Consider the following 15557-nt stretch of genomic DNA (forward strand, 5'->3'; position numbering starts at 1 on the left):
GAATCCAGGGACTGGGGCCCTAGGCAGCATCTGAACCTCCAGGAGACTGAACAGCACCCGACAGACGGAAACATCCCCCACCCCCTCCCACAGCCGCTTCGGGTGCAGGTCTCTGTGGGTCAGCCAGGGAGCAGGTCCGTCTTTCTCCGGGGCATTCTTCCTCCCTAGATCCCACTAGGCACAGAATTCCTCACACACACACCCCCCCTAAGCTGTGGCTGTGCACTGTTAAACAGCCCCCGCTCCACCCCAGAAGCAGCTGCATTCTCTCACCGTAAACGCGGATCCTGTGCATCTCATTAGCAGCCCCCTTTGCAAACTCCCGCGGTAGGCACACTATCCTCACCACAGAGTTGGGTTCAGTGGGTGGTCCTGCGTTTGGAGTGTTCTTTGTCCTTTGCATGCTCCCTCTCCCGTTCTAGCTCAGTGGTTTGGACTTCGCTATCTAACCGCAGGCAGGAGCTGGGATTCCCCGTTTCAACACAGCAGGGTTGGGAGTGAAAAGCCAAATGTATCGAAAGCAAGAGACATGGCGGGTTGTGGGCTCTCTCCCAAGGCTTGTCCCTGGGAAGCGAGTGGCTCTGTGACCCACCCTGTCCTGAATGACTAGAAGGCAGCCACCTCCCTGCCTCAGTTCCTGCCCCACTTCCACCCCTCCTCCCAGCATGTCATGCTCTGAAACGCTGCCAGTTGGCGGGAGGGGGCACCTCATCTGCAGCCCGGAACACAGCCCCCCTGGGCAGCCAGGGGAGCGAATTGCCAGCGAGTAGCTGGTCACCGGCCCGGGTATGGAACGTGCCTGGGGGCTCCGTCCCAGGCCCAACAGACAAGTGCCCCTGGCCCAGAACGGCCCAAACTCCAGCCATGCTGCTCCCCTTGTACAGGGGGCTGGGCGCCACCCCGCCTGGGAGAGCCCCTCCAGAGAGAGACGCATCCCCTGCACCACCACCCACCCCGTGCTGCCCTTTCCCAGCCACCCCAGCGCTGTCAGGCGAGGGCCCAGCCCTTTCGTCTAAAGCCGGGTATTTCTCCCCCTCCCGGAGGGTGACTGCCCTGCCCTGCCCTGCCCCCCAGGCAGGCTGGGCTCTAGCCGCGGGGGGAGGATCCCGTCACGGAGTATTGGGGAACTCAGGGCCCTGCACCCCCGGCTTCCTGCGATTCACCATGACTCTCAGCCAGCCAGTAAAGCAGAAGGTTTATTTGGATGACAGGAATACAGTCCAAGACAGGTCTTGCAGGCACAGACAACAGGGCCCCCCTCAGTTAGGTCCATCTTGGGGTCCCAGGGCATGCCAGCCCACCCCCCTTGGGAGGTCAGAGCCATCTCTGCCTCCCAGCCATCTCTCCAGCCTGCTTCCCACACTCTGGCTTCAGCGACCCCTCCCACAGCCTTTGTTCAGTTTCCCGGGCTAAGGAGTCACCTGGCCTTCAACCCCTTCCTGGGTTCTCGTGTTACACACTCAGGTATGCGCCCTCGGGCTGACTCCCATCCTCCAATGCAGACTATTCCAGCCACACTCCCCTGTCAGCATTCACAGACCACAATGAGAACAGGCCCAGTTCGTCACATCTCTCCCCCCTTCGAGACCGAACTGAGCAGGGTCACTTTAGCCAGTGACCCGGGGAAGTTCGAACCTACCCCCGTTCCCATGGATGCCCCCGCATCCCTCCCATTCCTTGGTGAGAATTACACCAGGCCCCTTCAGTTTCACGCCCCCCCTTAGGTCGGGGGTGCTTGATGGCACTCGCAGTTCGCATGTGGGAAGGTTTATGCGGCCTATGCCCTTTCCCCACCCCCATACCTCTGGGGCTCCAACTGGGCTGTGGTCTTCTCCCAGCGCTCCAGTCTGGAGGTCTGTGCTTTGGGCTCTCTTGGTTCAGAGCCGCCCTTTTTACCTTGGCCACCCTCCGAAAAGGCTCCTCTATGCTGGGCAAGGGTCCTAAAGCTGTTTTCCCCTTGTCCCAGGCCTTCCTCCCCCTCTGACAGGGGTCACAGGATCCGCAGTACTGTCGGACAGTAGCAAAGACCCCAGGCCAGTAAAAGCTCCGTAGCAGCCTCTGCTGGGTACGCCAGGTTCCCTGGTGCCCTGAGAGAGGAATGTCATGGGCCCGGCACAGCAGCTGGCGGCGATACTTCTGGGGTACCACCAGCTGCCTCCTGATCCCCCCTGACTCCATTTTCCCTGGGGGAGCCCATTCTCGGTACAGGAACCCCTTCTCCCACAGGAACCTTTTCCAGCCACCTCGTCCCATGGTCTGTACCGCATTGAGGTCAGCCAGGTCCCTTATCTCTCTGTAACTCGGCCTGGAACTCAGCAGCTGGGACAGGGATGGCCACCTGCTCTTTCTCGCCCGCTGGGTCTGAAGCTGCAGCCTCCCTGAGCCGTGTCCCTGGGCGTTCCCTCCCCACCAGGTTAGGGTCCTGCGCCTCAGGCAAGGCACCCCCCCCAAGGCCAGGGCACAGTGCCCCTCGCCGGCTCTGACTGCGGGTCACAATCAGTGCCTTTTGGGGGTTGCTTGGCCAGTTCTCCAGGTCCCCCCCCCATCAATACCTCAGTGGGCAAATACGGGTGTACCCCCACATCCTTGGGGCCCTCCTTGGCCCCCCACTTCAGGTGTACCCTTGCCACGGGTACTTTGACTGGTGTTCCACCCACCCCCGTCAGGGTCAGGTAGGTGTTGGGCACCACCTGATCTGGGGCCACCACCTCGGGCCGGGCCAGCGTCACCTCTGCGCCCGTATCCCAGTATCCATTGACCTTCCTCCCATCCACCTCCAGGGGAACAAGGTACTCTCTCCGCGCCTACCATATAAACCAAAAACCCTGAGTCTGGAGCATCCAGCCCCCTAGAGGAGCTGGCCTGGAGCTCTCCTCCCTCCTTAGCAGGTGGTACTCTGCCAGCCCCCCTTCCCTGGGAATGCTGCCTCTCGCCGGGCTGGGTCTCTACCCAGTCAACCCTCTGTGGGTTCGGTCTGCTCAGTCTGTCCCTGAGCCTAGGGCACTGGGCCCGTATGTGGCCCTTTTGGCCACAGTGGTAGCAGCCCATGTCCCATGGGTCCCCTTGAGTAGGTCGGATGGTCCTGATGCCGGATGCTCCCCTCTGATGGGTTTTTTCTGTATTTTCCCATGGGGAGGTCCCATGGTGACTCTCTCTCTGCGTTGTGGTGGGACTGTTCCTTTGGGACTCCTCCCTTTTATCTCCTGACCGGCTCTTTACAAACTCATCGGCCAGCTGCCCGGCGTGTCGCGGGTTCTCTGGCTTTCTGTCCACCAACCACAGCCTCAGGTCGGATGGGCACCGCTCATACAGTTGCTCCAGTACCAGCAGTTTAATCAGGTCCTCCTTCGTCTGGGCCCCACCAGCCCACTTGCTGGCGTATCTTTCCATGCGGGCGGCTAGTTGCAGATATGAGATCTCAGGGGTTTTATCTTGACTCCGGAACCTTTCCCGGTACATTTCAGGAGTCAGCCCAAACTCACGTAGCAGGGCCTTTTTGAATAGTTCGTAGTCCCCTTTCTCTGCCTCTCCCAGTTGGCGGTACAATGCCACGGATTTGGGGTCCAGTAAGGGGGTAAGGACCCGGAGTCTGTCCGCGGGATCAACCCGGTGCAGCTCGCAGGCCGTCTCAAAGGCCTCCAGGAAGTCATCCATGTCCTCCCCCTCCTTGTGTGGGGCCAGGATGCACTTATCAAAGCTCCGTGCAGTCCTGGGTCCCCCCTCACTCACCGCAGCCGGGGGTTCGCTGCCCTTCAATCTCGCCAGTTCCAGTTCATGCTGACGCTGTCTCTCATTCTCCTGTCTCTGTCTCTCATTCTCCTCCCGTTCATGCTGTCTCTGTTGTTCACGATCCTCCAGCTCTCTCAGTTTTAGCTCTTTCTCCCATTCCAGCCAATTCCGCTCCCCGGATGCCGAACGTCGCCGGGAGGATCCTCTGCTGGCCGGCGGGCTTCGCCGGGAGGGTCCCCTGCTGGCCAGGGGGGCCACGGCGCCTTCGGTATTTGCTGGGCTCCTCCCCACCCTTCCCCTCGGCATAGGAAGGAGGGGTCTCGGGAAGCCCTCAGCAGCCGGCTGACCACTCCCAGCTGGGACAGACACTGGTGCCTGCGCTGCATTTGCCAGGCTGCTTCCCTGAGACACAGGGATCAGTTCATTTGCGCGATCTTCCGCCTCCAGCCGGGCAATGAGCTGTGCTTTGGTGAGCCTCCCAATGCACAGCCCCCTCTGCTTGCACAGCTCCACCAGGTCGCTCTTAAGCCGCTTGGCATACATCTTCCTGCTGGCCACTCACCGGCCTGTGTGCTCACAGCTCCCCACAGTTCCCAGGGGGCCCCCTAGTGTGCCAGCCCTTCTCGAGGTCACCGCCTCTCTGCCAGGGTCGAGCTGCAGACTCCTCCGCCCCTGGGACCACTCGCTGCGATCCCCCCCGGGGACCCTGTTACTGCAAAAGTCCTTCTCGCTGGTCACACACTCCCAGGGGTAATAACCGTCTCTCTCTCACTCTTCAGCACGCCTGGTCCCCGTCAATCCCCCTTCGTTTTACTGCTCCCCAGTCACTTACTGCAGGAAGCGCCGTCCACGGGGTGCAGTAGATCCCGCCGCTGCCACCAGTTGTCACGGAGTATTGGGGGACTCAGGGCCCTGCACCCCCGGCTTCCTGCGATTCACCATGACTCTCAGCCAGCCAGTAAAGCAGAAGGTTTATTTGGATGACAGGAATACAGTCCAAGACAGGTCTTGCAGGCACAGACAACAGGGCCCCCCTCAGTTAGGTCCATCTTGGGGTCCCAAGGCATCCCAGCCCAGCCCCCCTTGGGAGGTCAGAGCCATCTCTGCCTCCCAGCCATCTCTCCAGCCTGCTTCCCACACTCTGGCTTCAGCGACCCCTCCCACAGCCTTTGTTCAGTTTCCCGGGCTAAGGAGTCACCTGGCCTTCAACCCCTTCCTGGGTTCTCGTGTTACACACTCAGGTATGCGCCCTCGGGCTGTCTCCCATCCTCCAATGCAGACTATTCCAGCCACACTCCCCTGTCAGCATTCACAGACCACAGTGAGAACAGGCCCAGTTCGTCACAGCTCACCTAGGGAGAGAATACGAGCGAGCGAGCCCCATGTGACTGGAAGGGGCCCAGATACCATGGTGAGGGGTGCAGCGGCAGCACCTACCGAGAGCGCAGGAATCTACGGAGAAGAGGGGTTGGTGCTGGTTTGGATTGCGGTGCCATCCGCTGCCAGGATCAGGCACATCAGATCTCACCTCCGGGGCCACCAGTCCATATGCTCCAGTGCCCACCGCCTGCCCTGGGGCCCACACAGCACCCAGTGACGGGTGCTTCCCAGCACGGGGAGCCAGACCCGGGCTAGCTCTGTTCAAGCCATGCTAAAAACAGCCGCGTGGCCGCAGCGGGATGGACAGCGGCTCAGGTCAGCCCCCCAGTACCAGGGGTGTAGCCGGGTGGCTAGCCCAGCCCCCGCCCAGGCCACACAGATCCAGCGGCTCTGCCTTCACTGCACAGAATGAGGGGTCTGGGCCGGAGTTAGCCAGCACGGCGTAAACCCCCCGTGGAGACAAAGCGCTGGCGGAGTGTGCCTGGCTGAGCTGACCCCCACGGGCTCCAGGGAGGGAAAAGCAGAGCTGGCCCCAGGGAAGAACAGAGCCCAGCCCGGCGGCCGTTCACACCAGCCAGAACCATGGGCCGAAACCAACATCCCAACCGCTCTGGTGCCATCTGGCTGCATCACCAGAGTGGGGCGCTCCGGGGCTCCCCGGGTGGGGACCAGGACAGAGAAAACAGCTTGTTATAAACCAGGAAGGTGAGAGCCCCCCTGCCCCAGCCCTGTTCTGTCCCGGGGGTTTGGGGGGGTGCGGAAACCATCTCCTCAATTCAAACTTGCCCCATGAATCAGGAGAGTCAAAATTCTGTTCCCACCACAAGGAGTCACTGCAGAGTCCTTTGTCCCCCGGCATCTGGGCACTGGGGAGGGGGCTGCTTAGCGAGTGAGCTTTTTGGGGCAGGGACTATTTCCCAGTCTAGATTTGTACAGTGCCTGGCATGACGGGGGCCTGATCTCGGCTGGTCTCTGGGCAGCACCTGGCGCGATGGGGCCCTGATCTTGGCCGGGGAGCAGGCTCCGGATGGCACTTATCTCAGGCAGCTCCCGGAAGCAACGGCATGTCCCCCTTCCAGCTCCTATGTGGAGGCGCAGCCAGGAGGCTCTGCGTGCTGCCCCGTCTGCGGGCACCGCCCCCGCAGCTCCCATTGGCTGGGAATCGTGGGCAGAGGGAGCTGCAGGGGCGGTGCCCACAGACGGGGCAGCACACACAGCCTCCTGGCTGCGCCTCCACGTAGGAGCTAGCCGCATGTAGAGCAGAGGTAGCATGCGGCAGAGGTAGCATGCGGAGCAGAGCCCCCTGGCTGCCCCTATGCATAGGAGGGGGGATGTGCCGCTGCTTCTGGGACCTGCTAGGAGCAGCCCTCGACCCTGCTCCCCGGCTGGAGTGAGGCAAACCCTAAACCCTGCTCCCCCCCACAGCTGTCAGCGCTGCTTGTGCAGGACAGCAAGTGTGGGCACCCTCCTGGGGGAGCTGGGCAGCATTTCTCACAGGGCTGTCACACCAGGGTGTGCCCCAGGCCCAGCCACCCCGCCCCCGCTCCCTTCCCTGCCACCGTCAGTCCGAGAGGAAGGAAACAACACGACTGGTGCTGATGATTAGAAACACAGGGCCCCGCGCCATGCGAAACGGAAGTGGGGGGGCGGGCGGCCAAGCCCAGGGCTGGTTCAGATAAACACCCCCTCCCCCTAGGAAACATCACCCCAGGAACTGGGCACGATTGACAGCTCGGGGTGAGGGGCAGAATGGGGGGAGGAAACTAATGGTCTGTAACATCACATCTCCGGTGCTCCCAGCCCCCATCTTCACACGTCAGCCTGCCTATGCGTATGCTGCTCGGGGCGGGTCAGAGCGGGCTCCCCGCGAAGGGGGAACAACGGAGTGCTGCAACTAAAGGGGTCTGGGCAGCGCCCGGCCCGACAGGGCCCTGATCTCGGTCACGGTCTGGACAGCGCCCGGCGCGAGGAGGCCCTGATCTCGGCAGGGGTCTGGGCAGCGCCCGGCGCGACGGGGCCCTGATCTCGGTTGGGGTCTGGGCAGCGCCCGGCCCGACGGGGCCCTGATCTTGGTCACGGTCTGGGCAGTGCCCGGCGCGACGGGGCCCTGATCTCGGTTGGGGTCTGGGCAGCGCCCGGCCCAATGGGGCCCCGATCTCGGTCACAGTCTGGGCAGCACCCAGCACGAGGGGGCCCTGATCTCGGTTGGGGTCTGGGCAGCGCCCGGCGCGATAGGGCCCAGGTCTGGGTCAGGGTCGGGGTCTGGGCAGCGCGCGGCACCCAGGTCTGGGTCGGGGTCTCCTGGACGCAGTTCTCGGTTTACTACACTGCACCCTGGGGGTTTCCTGCCTTTGTACCCAGCCCCACGGCGCCCGTCTCCCCGACACGCACCATCAGCCATCGCTCGCCCCGGCCACGCAGCGGACCAGCTAACGGGCCCGGTTCCCCCCACAGCCTCCGCCTGGCCCCCGCCGTACAACCCCCCGCCTGGCCGTCCCCCGCTGACAGCGGAAGCCCGGGGGTGGGGGTGGGGGATGCGGGGGCTGAGCCCGTGGGCGTTACAGGGTCCGGCTGCCGGGGGCCCTAAGGAGAAACAGCCCGGGGTGGGGGGGGGTACGACTGGGGATCCCACCTCCCCTCCCTCCCGCCGGCCGAGCCCAGCACATGGGGCAGACCCACCCCAGCTCCCCTCGGGCACTTTCCCGCCCAGCTGCCGGGCGTGGGAGGGCCCCGATCCTGGGCACGGCGCCCGGCAGGGACGCAGCCCCCCCGCCCCACCGAGCCCCCCCTTACCGTAAGCCTCGTCCGGCTCCTTCCAGCCCATCGCGTTCCCCGCTCCCCGCACTGCTCCGCCGCAGCCGCTCGCCCTGCACAGCCCGGGGGCCGCCGGGGAGGGGCGCCGGGGGCGGGGCTTGAGGCCACACCCCCAGAGCTCGGCCCCCCAATCGCCTGGGTCCTCGGGGGCCGCGCGCCCCGCCCCCTGCTGCGAGAGCCGCCTGCCTGGGGAGGGGCGGGGCCATATAGCCCCGTGGCCGCCCCATCCCGCCATCAGTCCATATGGTCCAATATCCCCCCTCCTGCTGCCTGGGACTGGACCATCAGTCCATATAGTCAGAGAGCTCCCTCCTGGGCTTGCCCAGAGGGGCGTCGGTCCATCTAGCCCCGTATGGAACCTCCTGCCACTGCAGATCAGAACTTCGGTCCACAGAGCTCATCTTCCACCCTAGATCGGCTCATCGGTCACTATTGTCTGATATCTCCCTGCCTGCCATGCCAGGTCAGCACCCTCCTTTCTGCCCTGCAGGATCGAGCCGTTACAGGCCCGCTGGCCCCGTGCCTGCCCCCTGCTGTGCTGGAGACGATACCACAGTGATGAGCACCGGACAAGAACCTGAACAGAAGAACGGGTCTGTCCAGCTCGTTAGGTGGCTGCGTAGGGGACCAGGCCTCAGACCTCAGTATCCACAGCTCCTCCCTAATGGATCTCACTTACAGGTCCATACAGTCCAGTATCTCATGTCCTGCCATACTATATAGACTGTTGCTGGTCCATATAGAATCATCGAATCTCAGGGTTGGAAGGAACCTCAGGAGGTATCTAGTCCAACCCCCGCTCAAAGCAGGACCAACACCAACTAAATCATCCCTGCCAGGCCTTTGTCCTTAAAAACCTCTAAGGAAGGAGATTCCACCACCTCCCTAGGGAACCCATTCCAGTGCTTCACCACCCACCTAGTGAAAAAGTTTTTCCTAATATCCAACCTAAACCTCCCCCACTGCAACTTGAGACCATTGCTCCTTGTTCTGGCATCTGGTACCACTGAGAACAGTCTAGATCCAGCCTCTTTGGAACCCCCCTTTCAGGTAGTTGAAAGCAGCTATCAAATCCCCCCTCATTCTTCTCTTCTGCAGTCTAAACAATCCCAGTTCCCTCAGCCCCTCCTCATAAGTCATGTGCTCCAGACCCCTAATCATTTTTGTTGCCCTCTGCTGGACTCTTTCCAATGTTTCCACTTCCTTCTTGTAGTGTGGGGCCCAAATCTGGACACAGTACTCCAGATGAGGCCTCACCAGTGCCGAATAGAGGGGAATGATCATGTCCCTCGATCTGCTGGCAATGCCCCTACTTATACAACCTAAAATGCCATTAGCCTTCTTGGCAACAAGGACACACTGTCGATTCATATCCAGCTTCTCGTCCACTGTAACCCCTAGGTCCTTTTCTGCAGAACTGCTACCTAGCCATTCGGTCCCTAGTCTGTAGCGGTGCATGGGATTCTTCCGTCCTAAGTGCAGGACTCTGCACTTGTCCTTGTTGAACCTCATCAGATTTCTTTTGGCCCAATCCTCTAATTTGTCTAGGTCCCTCTGTATCCGATCCCTACCCTCCAGCGTATCTACCACTCCTCCCAGCTTAGTGTCATCTGCAAACTTGCTGAGGGTGCAGTCCACGTCATCCTCCAGATCATTAATGAAGATATTGAACAAAACCGGCCCCAGGACCGACCCTTGGGGCACTCCGCTTGATACCGGCTGCCAACTAGACATGGAGCCGTTGATCACTACCCATTGAGCCCGATGATCTAGCCAACTATCTATCCACCTTATAGTCCATTCATCCAGCCCATACTTCTTTAACTCGCTGGCAAGAATACTGTGGGAGACCGTCTCAAAAGCTTTGCTCAAGTCAAGGAATAACACATCCACTGCTTTCCCCTCATCCACAGAGCCAGTTATCTCCTCATAGAAGGCAATTAGGTTAGTCAGGCATGACTTGCCCTTGGTGAATCCATGCTGACTGTTCCTGATCACTTTCCTCTCCTCTAAGTGCTTCAGAATTGATTCCTTGAGGACCTGCTCCATGATTTTTCCAGGGACTGAGGTGAGGCTGACTGGCCTGTAGTTCCCCGGATCCTCCTTCTTCCAGTCATCTGGGACCTCCCCCGATCGCCATGACTTTTCAAAGATAATGACCAATGGCTCTGCAATCACATCTGCCAACTCCTTTAGCACCCTCGGATGCAGCGCATCCAGCCCCATGGACTTGTGCACGTCCAGCTTTTCTAAATAGTCCTGAACCACTTCTTTCTCCACAGAGGGCTGGTCACCTCCTCCCCATGCTGTGCTGCCCAGTGCAGCAGTCTGGGAGCTGACCTTGTGCGTGAAGACAGAGGCAAAAAAATCATTGAGTACATCAGCTTTTTCCACATCCTCGGTCACTAGGTTGCCTCCCTCATTCAGTAAGGGGCCCACACTTTCCTTGACTTTCTTCTTGTTGCTAACATACCTGAAGAAACCCTTCTTGTTGTTGTCAGATGCTACCGGTGTGGTGCTTCTGCTTTCTCCTATGTTGATATCACTTGGCTGCGTGCGTGTGTTCCCTCTGTGTGCTGCCCCAGCTCTGCGCAGACAGCTGACCCAGCAGACCCAAAGAGAACCCCCAATAACCACAGAGTCTAGTAAGATACAAAGTCACGTTGACTAGGTTTATTGCGATCTTGGACACAATCGCAGTTCCCTGTAGGTTTCTTAGCCTAACTCCAGGCATACTACGAGAAAGTGCCTCTTGGCAATGGACCCGGCTCAGTCAGTGGCGGGACTTTCCACTGCCCCCTCAGCTGGACAAAGACACCACCCCAGGGATACATTCTTATAAACAGGTACAAACAAGTTACACATCACTCCTGACGTATTGAGGTGCAACCCCTCTACGCAGCAAGGTGCCGCCTCTCACCTTGTCCAGATTGGTTCGATCAAAACAACTCTATCCATCATATCCCCCTTTTGCCCCTGTCATTGGGATGGGTCGGCCTGTTCCATGTTATCTGTGGAATGTTCCGGTATAGTGTGTTTTGGTACCATGTTTGTACTTTAACTTTGCGAGGTGAATATATATTTATGCAACATCAGCCCTTTTCCTGCCAGCTTCTGTGAACCGAGCCGGCCTTCAGCGCACAGTCTGACTTTGCTTTTTAGCCAAGTTTTGACCATTACTTTAGTTCAGGCCTCAGGCCTCATACTGGGCATTTATTAGGGCCTTCACTTACTACACTTGTTACTCTTAACATCTCTTGCTAGCTGCAACTCCAAGTGTGATTTGGCCTTCCTGATTTCACTCCTGCATGCCTGAGCAATATTTTTATACTCCTCCCTGGTCATTTGTCCAATCTTCCACTTCTTGTAAGTTTCTTTTTTTTGTGTTTAAGATCAGCAAGGATTTCACTGTTAAGCCAAGCTGGTCACCTGCTAGATTTACTATTCTTTCTGCACATTGGGATGGTTTGTTCCATCTCTCAGGGGATCCTGCCCATCAGTTCCCTGAGGGAGTCAAAGTCTGCTTTTCTGAAGTCCAGGGTCCGTATTCTGCTGCTCTCCTTTCTTCCTTGTGTCAGGATCTTGAACTCGACCATCTCATGGTCACTGCCTCCCAGGTTCCCATCCACTTTTGCTTCCCCTACTAATTCTTCCCGGTTTGTGAGCAGCAGGTCAAGAAGAGCTCTGTCCCTAGTTGGTTTCTCCAGCATTTGCACCAAGAAATTGTCCCCTACACTTTCCAAAAACTTCCTGGTTTGTCTGTGCACCGCTGTATTGCTCTCCCAGCAGATATCAGGGTGATTAAAGTCTCCCATGAGAACCAGGGCCTGTGATCTAGTAACTTCTGTTAGTTGCCGGAAGAAAGCCTCGTTCACCTCATCCCCCTGGTCTGGTGATCTATAGCAGACTCCCACCACGACATCACCCTTGTTGCTCACACTTCTCAACTTTATCCAGAGACTCTCAGGTTTTTCTGCAGTTTCATAGCGGAGCTCTGAGCAGTCATACTCCTCTCTTACATACAACGCAACTCCCCCACCTTTTCTGCCCTGCCTGTCCTTCCTGAACAGTTCATATCCATCCATGACACTACTCCAGTCATGTGAGTTATCCCACCAAGTCTCTGTTATTCCAATCACATCATAGTTCCTTGACTGTGCCAGGACTTCCAGTTCTCCCTGCTTGTTTCCCAGACTTCCTGCATTTGTGTCTAGGCACTTAAGATAACTCACTGATTGTCCCGCTTTCTCTGTCTGAGACAGGAGTCCTCCCCTCTTGCGCTCACCTGCTCGTGCTTCCTCCCGGTATCCCACTTCCCCACTTACCTCAGGGCTTTGGTCTCCTTTCCCCGGAGAACCTAGTTTCAAGCCCTCCTCACTAGGTTAGCCAGTCTGCTTGCAAAGATGCTCTTCCCTCTCTTCGTTAGGTGGAGCCCGTCTCTGCCTAGCACTCCTCCTTCTTGGAACACCATCCCATGGTCAAAGAATCCAAAGCCTTCTCTCCAATACCGCCTGCGTAGCCATTCGTTGACTTCCACAATTCGACGGTCTCTACCCAGGCCTTTTCCCTGCACAGGGAGGATGGACGAGAACACCACTTGCGCCTCAAACGCCTTTATCCTTCTTCCCAGAGCCACGTAGTCTGCAGTGATCCACTCAAGGTCATTCTTGGTAGTATCATTGGTGCCCAGGTGGAGAAGCAGGAAGGGGTAGCGATCCGAGGGCTTGATGAGTCTCGGCAGTCTCTCCGTCACATTGGGAATCCTAGCTCCTGGCAAGCAGCAGACCTCTTGGTTTTCCCGGTTGGGATGGCAGATAGGTGACTCAGTCCCCCTGAGGAGGAAGTCCGCGACCACCACCACCCTCCTCCTCCTCTTGGGAGCGGTGGCCGTGGAACCCCCATCCCTAGGAAGGCATGAGATGCACTGTCCAATTGGTGGAGTCTCCTTCTGCTCCCTTCCCTCAGATGTATCATCTACTCCACTCTCCACATTAGTACGTGAAAGAACATGGAAACGGTTGCTCACCTGTATCTGCATTGCTGGTACATGGACGCTCCTCTTTCTCCTTCTGGAGGTCACATGCTGCCACATTTCTTCACCTTCCCTCTGTCCCCACTGCAGAGCCTGCTCCAATTCTTCAGAACGTTGTGCCCGTAGAAGCATATCCTGATGTCTGTCCAGGAAATCTTAATTTTCTCGTATGCAACGCAGGGTCGATACTTGTTTCTCCAGACCTCGAACCTTCTCTTCCAATATGGAGACCAGCTTGCACTTTGTACAGACAAAGTCGCTTCTGTCCTGTGGAAGAAAGACAAACATGGCACATCCTGTCCAGGTCACAACAGCTGAACGCTCACCATCCATATCACCGTCCTTCTAAGAGCTAATAGTCCGCTATCCCATGTCCGGTCATGCCATATAGATTATTATGGGCCCATATAGCCTGGTATCCCAGCTGTATTGGATGAGGCCATCAGTCCATCGTCCCTGCAGCCTGTCAGAACAAATCAGTCCAAATAGTTTGAATTTTTTTGAAATGAAAACTCATTGTTAATTTCCCCCCCGGCATCAGCTCAGCAGGATGGGAGGGGCACTGGTCCCAGGCACTGAGACCCCCCCCAGGACCCACCCCTTGCATTAGATCCCACCCTGCTCCTCCTTGGGTCTCAGCAGCGCACAGCCCCTACGGCCCTATAGAGCCCGTGGGCTGCACACATTGATGTCAGTGCCTGAGAAGGAACCAGCCGGCCACATTTCCTGTGCACTGCTTGGCCTGTGATCCTGGGCTGGTCCGACAAGAACTCACAACCACAACCCCACCCAGCCGCAGTCCTGCTGCCTCCCTCGGATCCAGGAATACTCGTGAAAGGAAGGCAGATCTTCACTCTGCGGCCGGGAACTGCCTCGTTCGCTGCCCAACAACAATTACCCTGGGCGTGGGCCCTGCTGCGTTGTGGGTCGTCCCCCAACAGAATGTGCTTGTACCCACCAAAATATACACCGTGAATTACAGAGCCATGCTGAGCGTGGAGGGCCCTGTCCCTGCGCAAAGAGCCCAGGGCTTGGCACCGGCGTCTGCACGCACTGCCCAGCACAGAGCGATCGCCTGCTTCCGTTTTCTTCCTGAGCTTCCCCTTATTATTATATATGTATTACAGCAGTGCTGAGAGGTCTCAACCAAGATCGGGAACCCGTCGGGCCGGGCGCCGCCCAGACCCCGGCCGAGATCGGGAACCCGTCGGGCCGGGCGCCGCCCAGACCCCGGCCGAGATCGGGAACCCGTCGGGCCGGGCACCGCCCAGACCCCGGCCGAGATCGGGGTCCCGTCGCGCCGGGCGCTGCACAGACCCCGGCCGAGATCGGGAACCCGTCGGGCTGGGCGCCGCCCAGACCCCGGCCAAGATCGGGAACCCATCGGGCCGGGCGCCGCCCAGACCCCGGCCGAGATCGGGGTCCCGTCGCGCCGGGCGCTGCACAGACAATCCGTCTGTATTTCCAATCTAAAAAGACCAGACAAACCGAGCGGGAGAACAGCAGGGTCACTCTCATTTGAGGGAGGGGGAATGGAGAGAGAGGCAGGGACAGGCCCAAGGCCCCACAGGAGAGTCTGGGGCAGAGCTAGGAACTGACCCTAGATCTCCTGGGTCCTACCCCAGCACCTCGGCCACCAGCCCATCCTTCCTCCTCATCCCTTCTCGGCTGTGTGCTGCCAAGCCCCAGGGTTTGCTTCCCAAACGGGCTGGTCTCTGCACCTCCCTGAGCTTCCCTGGGGGCGGCCACAAGGCTCCAGCGCTGGACACCCCTAAAGAGTTCCTGGGGGGCAGTCACATGGAAACAGGCTCTCTGGGTCCCTAAAAGGGGGCACCAGCGCCCCCTGCTGCCTTGCTTGGGAAACACGTCACGAGGGACACCTGGGGACAGGGCAGGGACTGGGCCCATCCCAGCCGAGGGCTTCGGGTCCCTTGGAAAAGGGCGAGTCCCCTGCTCATGGGGGAGCCAGGCCCTGGCAGCTCGGGCTGCGCTGTCTGGAGCCGGGCACCCCATTAGCCCCCCGGGCATCTCAGCTGCAGTGGAACTGGGGGGGGGGGCCCAATGCTGGGTTGACTCTCCCTGAGGCTGGTGCCAGGGGAGGAGACGCTCAGAGCTCTGAGATCCGCCCGTGGCACCGACGCAGAGCCCCAGAGCAGCAGCCGAGCCGGACACCCACACGGGTTTGGGTTTTGTAACAGAATCGTCCCTGCGGCCCCTGGGTTCGGCTGCCTTCCGGCTCCGGGGGGGGCAGAGTGGTCCCCTCCCGGGGGGCAGAGCAGGCACTCTTTGGGGAGGGGCCGTGCCCGGTGCCCACATCCCCCCCCCTTGTGATGCAGTGCCCCCCCCCCCCAGCTGGAGGGAGCAGGTCTCCTCTCTGCTGAGGTTGCTGGCAAGGGGGTGTCAAGCACCCACCCTGCTAGGAAACGGGCCAAGAGCTGAAGCAGCGAAAGGCCCAGAATCCAGTGCACTGCTGGACCGGAGAGAGGAGGTATCGGAGCCGGCCATGCTCATCGTACCACAGAGACAGTGCGGGCTAGTGGGTGGGGCGCTGGGCTGCGTCTCAGGACACCCGGGTTCTGTTCCTGGCCCTGCCACTGCCCTG

General features: G+C 59.4%; 1 protein-coding gene across 2 annotated transcripts in view; it reads right to left on the reverse strand.

The window, feature by feature from the left end:
• SLC44A2 (solute carrier family 44 member 2) overlaps nucleotides 1-7988 on the reverse strand; it is a 41710-nt gene extending 33722 nt beyond the window's left edge. The window contains exon 1 of one of the 2 annotated variants that reach the window (XM_054012913.1): nucleotides 7903-7988. In XM_054012913.1, the coding sequence (XP_053868888.1) occupies nucleotides 7903-7933 (31 nt within the window). In that variant the 5' untranslated portion in view covers nucleotides 7934-7988. The remainder of the gene's footprint in view (nucleotides 1-7902) is intronic. The other variant, XM_054012911.1, reaches the window with a different exon arrangement.
• Nucleotides 7989-15557: the final 7569 nt, after the last annotated feature.

Source organism: Malaclemys terrapin, chromosome 23 (genome assembly GCF_027887155.1).
Source record: "Malaclemys terrapin pileata isolate rMalTer1 chromosome 23, rMalTer1.hap1, whole genome shotgun sequence".
In the NCBI taxonomy this organism is placed as follows: Eukaryota; Metazoa; Chordata; order Testudines; family Emydidae; genus Malaclemys; species Malaclemys terrapin.